Below are 6,351 nucleotides of genomic sequence, written 5' to 3'. Positions count from 1 at the left end.
GTGAATCATCATGTGCCCAGTTAAATGCTCTTTTTGACTGAAACTTATTCCACAGCTCCAACATGAAAACGGCTTTTCACCAGTGTGAATCATCATGTGCTTTGTTAAATTCTGTTTTTGACTAAAACTTTTTCCACAATTTACACATGAAAACGGCTTTTCACCAGTGTGAATAATCATGTGCCGAGTTAAATTCCATCTGTGACTAAAACTTTTTCCACAGGTCACACATGAAAACGGCTTTTCACCAGTGTGAATCCTCATGTGCCTAGTTAAATTCGGTTTTTCATAAAAACTTTTTCCACAGGTCACACATGAAAACAGCTTTTCACCAGTGTGAATCCTCATGTGCCGAGTTAAACTCCATTTTAGACTAAAACATTTTCCACAAGTCACACATGAGAAAGGTTTTCTTCTTTCCTGATTTTGGTTCTCAATTTCAGCAGATTCCTGGAAGATGACTTGATTCCTGTTTAGTTCTGATTCAGTGTGGGATGTTTGCTCATCAACAGGAACCAACATGCAGGTATCAGTCTCCTGTTTTAACTCAACCTGTTCTTCACCCTGACTGCAGTAAACTTCTTTCTCTTCCACTTTTATCTGCTGGTGTTCTAGATCCTCCTGCTCTTCTTTTATCTGCTGGTATTTTAGATCCTCCTGCTCTTCTTTTATCTGCTGATCTTCTGGTTCTTCCTGTTCTTGTTTCACCTGCAGAGGTTCTAACTCCTCCTGGTCCAGAGTGGATCTCCTCTCCTTCTTATAAATGTTACACCGCAGGGAATCTGGAGAGGGAAACGGTGGAAAAGAGCAATTGTTAACTTTATTAAAGTAAATTGGAGAAATTGCTCATCATTTACGACAGAAATGAAAAAAGAAAAAAAACACACCTAAAAATTCAAGAGCGTAGACTGAGAGACAGATCAGTCGACAAAGCCAGCTGATAATTGGAGAATTCTCAAATTAACGAATATTAAAAAAATATATTTTTATTATAAAATTATTATAGTTACCATTGTTATAAATTTTATTATTTCAAGATATTACTTAATTTCCATTACTTTTATTTGTATTAAAATTTTATTTTACTTCACTTTATACCTCTGGGGTTTATTTACAGAGTTTATTTGTAGATTAATAGTTGTTTAGGTTTTGTTACTTTGCTATTTACTTTTCTAAATTAGACAGGAAGAACTGTGGGTCCATGTTCTGTCAGTATAGGTACTGGTATTGGACCAGCATGCACTGGGTTGGGCCTGTGGGTTTTGACCAGAGCAGGAAACAATGGAAACTAGTGATGGTGAGATGAAGCTTCATGAAGCACTGAGGAACTGCATCCAATCATTGGACTCCTGAGCCGATGCACTGCGGTGCTTCACATGCTCTACTGGGACATCAAGGGGACAATATATGTAAAATAGGCAAAACAACATGAAGCCTTACAATGAATAAACAAGTAAAAGATGTTTGTGATTCTGATACATAAATTCTGATTAATCTGGTTGTATGAAACAATGGCTGGATCAAAAGGAAAACTGGAAACAAACAGGAGAGAGAGAGAGTTGTGACTGGCTTGTTACTCGCTATGTGGACAACAATTTATTACTAAAAAATAAAAACTTTAACTGCTCAGGTTCAGGCGAGTTCTCCGTTTTATGTACTTCATAAAAAATCCTCCTGGATTACTCGACATATCACTAATGAAAATTTTGGTTTTGTTATTTGGACATTGAACTTCTTTTATCAATGTAACTGGGTGTATTAGTTGAAAACAGTGTTTCCATGAAGTAGCTGTAAATTCCCACCCATATTGGGCCCATGAATGCATCTTTGCCCCTTTTCCCCATAGACATATATAAAGAACAGACTCTTCATGGACCGCTCTCGCCTATTGTCACTGACGAGATTTAGGGCGGCCATCTTGGAGAGGTCAACTGCTCCACTCAACCTTATATGTTTGACAGGCTCAATGACGGATCAGTGCATTTATCAATCATAACTTACTAAATACTAAACACTTTTTGAAGTAAGCTGATGTCACTTAACCTTGCTAAAGCTACTAATAAAATATATATATGTTAAATTTTGTTGATTGTGGACATTGAAATTAATTCTGAGTCCGGAATTACTGATGTTGCTTCTGATTATTGTAAAGTCTATGTTCTAGGAAAATGGTGGCTCCATAGGTTTCTTTGGTAATGAGTAAATAATCACCCTGGGGTTCAAGCCGAGCCACTAAAATCTATCTAGTCAACAAGTGCTTGTTATTATAAGGGAGAGAGCTGCCGTTAACAAAAGTGATTATTGAGGTTAGGTAACCGTGAGAGCTACTCGGTTAACTGCCTTAATAATTGAAAAGGGTGATAACTTTTGGATCGGAGGCAAACAGAGGCCAGAGGAGTCCTCCCGCCACCAGCTTAAACAGAATGTTTTCTAGACTATCCATGGAGTAAAAGCCCTCGGATCTAGAGACTTTCCCGACCCATTAACTGGAGAGCTGGTCAATAGTTAGTCTATGAGAATTGAGAGGGTTTAGGTGGGGCTGGCTATTGCGCAATAATAGACAATATGCAGGTCTGGCTGCAAGGTTTAGTGTTAACCAGTTTATAGAATCAGAAGTAGGCATGGCATGGAGTCATGATTGGGGTGAATAATTGATGCAACTGATGCAAAGAAATTTGTTTATATTGCTATTTATTGCAGTGGCAATAATAATAATAATAAAAAAACAAACAAAAATAAATTGCTCAAGAGAAACATGAGGGGGAATAAAAACAAAGCAAACAATTATTAATAATAATCAGTGATACTTGAAATCCTAATAGAGTCCAAAAGAAGTCCAAAAACAAGGGGAGAATAGTTTCGTTCCCTTTGATACCCCTTAGAGTTTGGTTCATTTCCTGTGTGGAGAGTGTAGTTCAGTTTTCCTACCACCAGGTGGTGTTTGGGTAGCTCACCATCTTCCGACATCAAGTGAGTCAATGGAAGGGGGAAAAAACCTGACCTAAAAGGCCAGGAAACACACATTAAGTTCATATATACATGTTTTATTTAATGAGGAAATGGGGGGGGGGGGGGGGAGAAAAACAGTTAAATACATACTTGCTATGTATTGACAACAACTTCATAAAAATGGAAAAGAAAAAAAAAGTCCTTTTCAAAGTGCACTTCATAATTCAGGTTCAAAATTGCTCAAATAAAATAATTAGCAGTCGCTACAAACAACAACTAATAATAAATCAAATCAATCATCTTAAGAATGTGATTGATCAAAATAGCTACAAACAAAATCATGTTGGGTACCAGACTTCATTGCTGCACCAGCATGGAATGCAATAACAAACAAAGAAATCATGAAAAATAATCTAATCTAAAGTTAGAGGGGAAGCCTTTAAATATTAAAGGTGTGGTCTTTAATTCGGCTTTAACAGTGTGACTTTTCATTGAGTAATTAATTGAATAAGTGGATTGTCGAGTTGGTAGCTAATGCTAACTGGCAGAGCGTCGCGGAAATAACGCTCTACTATCTATATGTAAATGATATTTACTCACTGTCGAGTAACGGATTGTCTGAGGAGGTGGATGCAATGTTAACCTGTTCTAATCAGGAAGCTATACCAGCTGTCAAAGAATCCCAGCCTGGTGTGTATTGCAGCGGCTATATTAGCGGCGCTATTGTTGCAGATCAACATCAAGTCAGGTGGTATTCAACAACTCACCGCAGATCCTCATGTTTTAGGGATTAAATTATTCAGTGATGAGTCGATTTGGAACTTTCAGGTTGTTTTATGAACAACAGACGCCACAACCAACAGTGAGCAGCAGCACAGGGGAAAATCCGGAAAAACACATGAGGATCCCGGATCTTGAAGGGAAGACTTAAAGGGAAGGTGGTTGGGTCACGGCGGTCACGTGGGTTACAATGGGCTGTGCATAAGACTGACACTACACTGTCATGAACATGAAAGAGTCTTTATGAATGTCTGACTGTTGTCATGAAGGGACATTCGATAAATCATGACACCTTTAATGAGAAGCTACTTTAAAAGTTGGATTAAAAGTCCACTAAAATGGCCTATTTTGCATTAGTGTCATTATTTACAAAATAATGATACTTACAGAATGAAACATCATGACACCTATTAGTATGTTCCTAACAGGTGTTTATGACAGTCTCTTGTCAGTCTTATGCACACCCCGTCAAATAGTCTTACCCACATTTTTTCAAGAGCCAATATACTATAACAGAATTGTACAAATTGTCAATACATTCAAAGTTTACAGTCAACATGCTAATGAAAATTAGCACAATAAAACGATAGGTACACTAGAGGAAATGTGAAAAATATTTCACCAAGGACAGAGTATTGTTTTAATACAATGTCACAGTATTCCAGCATTACTGCCAGACAAACTGACGTTTCTCCTTCTTAAAAACAGTGAGGATCAACGACAGAACATTCCAGTTCACTGCACTTTACAGAAACCTGCAGAAAAGAACAATAGAGCAATTAAACAAAGAAAGCATTTTATTTTAAAGAGTACAGAAAAACAGCTAGGAAAAAAAGTAAGACTTACAATTTTAAGACGTTGTGGACTTGTCATGTATGTGGCATCATCAGAACTGATGATGATTGGGACCGGATGCCTCAGGTGGAAAAACATTTCTGGGTGTCTTCTTGGCCTGTTTATGTTAGAAGTAGAAAAAAATAGTAAGCAATGTCATAGAATCAGTTGATGTTGGCAATAAGTATGAAGCTGTTTTACGTGTGGACTTAAGGAGACAAACTACCTTAAAACCTTTCCATCCATGATCTGAACACACTGATCCTTGTAGGGTGGTGAGGGGGGCTGGTGGTGCCCATCTCCAGCAGTCATCAGATGAGAGGCAGGGTTCACCCTGGACAGGTCACCAGTCCATCACAGGGCCCTGAAAGCCAACAACAAATAAAATGTATGAAAGATAAATGCTAGATTTACAAGAGGAAAAATTATGTCCAGTTATCTATAAATCAAATCATGTTTATTAAGCATTTGGTGTTGGTAACACACCAGTTTTTGCTGTTAAAACTGTGGCCAGCTGCTCAGTAAAAAAAAAAAAAAGAGTCTTACACGATGAAGACAATGTGGAGGTTCATCCTCAGAGCTGGTTGTTGATCTGGTGGAGCCAGAGCCTCTTCTGAGACAGGAAAGTCTTTAGTTTTCCTAACACCTGATTTCTCTGGCTTCCTCTTTCATCTTCATTTGCTTAGACTGTAAACATATGTTGAAGATAAAAACATTGATGAAGGAGTTATAACAACAACCTTACAATATCAACGTCTCTTTGGCATACTGAGCTCGATTAAAACCAGGTTAAGTTTATTAAGAAAACTATTAAGTCTCAACAGAGAGCCTTTATGCAGTTATAACATGAAGCTGAATGATTGTTATAGTAATAATCATATAAGTCACAATAAAATTCACAAAATAATTATGTCTGAAATCAACGTAAGTTTGCTTATCTTTACTGCACTGTTTGTAATTGAACAAAGATAATTAGCATTTTGAAACAAACTTACCACCAGCTAGCAACACGTTAGCAGCCTTCCTCCCTCCGGGCTCTTTTCGTGACCCTCATTTCATTTCCATCCGGTTGTTGTTCAGTTGTGTTTTCGTCTAACATACTTTTAGTATGCTTCGTATATATTTATAGGTAGTACACTTAATACTTAGTATACTTAAAATATACTTACACAAATGCAAGTATATTTGAAATAAACTAAAGTACTTTGGGTACTAGCGTAGGGTTTGCCTATTAAAAATTAGTTATAAGGGAAGGTAGCAGTTACTAAAATGATCCTGGTGAATAAAGTTTCTATATTTAGACCTTAACCTTCGTCCAAACGCTGGTGTTTCCTACCTATCCGGTGTAAGATAATCCGGGAAGTCCTGGAGAAATCCAGCAGTCTGCGCTGATCGTCCATCTCGTCCTCCGACTTGACGATGATTCCTTTAAACTCTGTGAAAGTTTCTTCAGCAGGATTAACCGCTCGTTGATAAACTCGTTTAAGATGGACTGAAGACATTTTTAGAGAAACACTGGAAGATTCAACTAAACAGACCATGTGCTGTCTTCGTCTTCGTCTTCTTCTTCTTCTTGGTTTTAACGGCAGCTTGAATCCACTATTTTTGCACTACTGCCATCTATCGGGTCCTAATATCTCTACCTCAAATTTCTTTAGACTGTGAAAGTTTCTTCAGCAGGATTAACTGCTCGTTGATAAAGGTGTTTAAACCATAGACATAATATAAGGATAGACGCCACATGCACCACTCTCGCCTATTGTCGCTGACGAGATTTAGGGCGGCCAT

At 37.7% G+C, this 6,351-nt stretch overlaps 1 protein-coding gene and 1 long non-coding RNA gene across 2 annotated transcripts in view; both read right to left on the bottom strand.

Moving 5' to 3' along the window:
- LOC106954988 (zinc finger protein OZF-like) overlaps positions 1 to 6,268 on the bottom strand; it is a 10,082-nt gene extending 3,814 nt beyond the window's left edge. Inside the window, exons 1-2 of the mRNA XM_015044885.1 lie at positions 5,900 to 6,268; positions 1 to 782 (exon numbers count right to left, since the gene is read on the bottom strand). Of these exons, the coding sequence (XP_014900371.1) occupies positions 1 to 782; positions 5,900 to 6,104 (987 nt within the window). The 5' untranslated portion in view covers positions 6,105 to 6,268. The remainder of the gene's footprint in view (positions 783 to 5,899) is intronic.
- LOC106954984 (uncharacterized) lies at positions 4,906 to 5,866 on the bottom strand. Its single transcript, XR_001426473.1, has 3 exons — positions 5,559 to 5,866; positions 5,110 to 5,250; positions 4,906 to 4,927 (listed from the first exon to the last, which is right to left on the bottom strand). It is a non-coding gene; the product is annotated as an uncharacterized LOC106954984 (long non-coding RNA).
- Positions 6,269 to 6,351: the final 83 nt, after the last annotated feature.

Source organism: Poecilia latipinna, unplaced genomic scaffold (genome assembly GCF_001443285.1).
Source record: "Poecilia latipinna isolate Pla-1442-1.1 unplaced genomic scaffold, P_latipinna-1.0 Scaffold695, whole genome shotgun sequence".
Lineage (NCBI taxonomy): Eukaryota > Metazoa > Chordata > Actinopteri > Cyprinodontiformes > Poeciliidae > Poecilia > Poecilia latipinna.
This window is presented reverse-complemented; position numbering and strand designations above follow the sequence as displayed.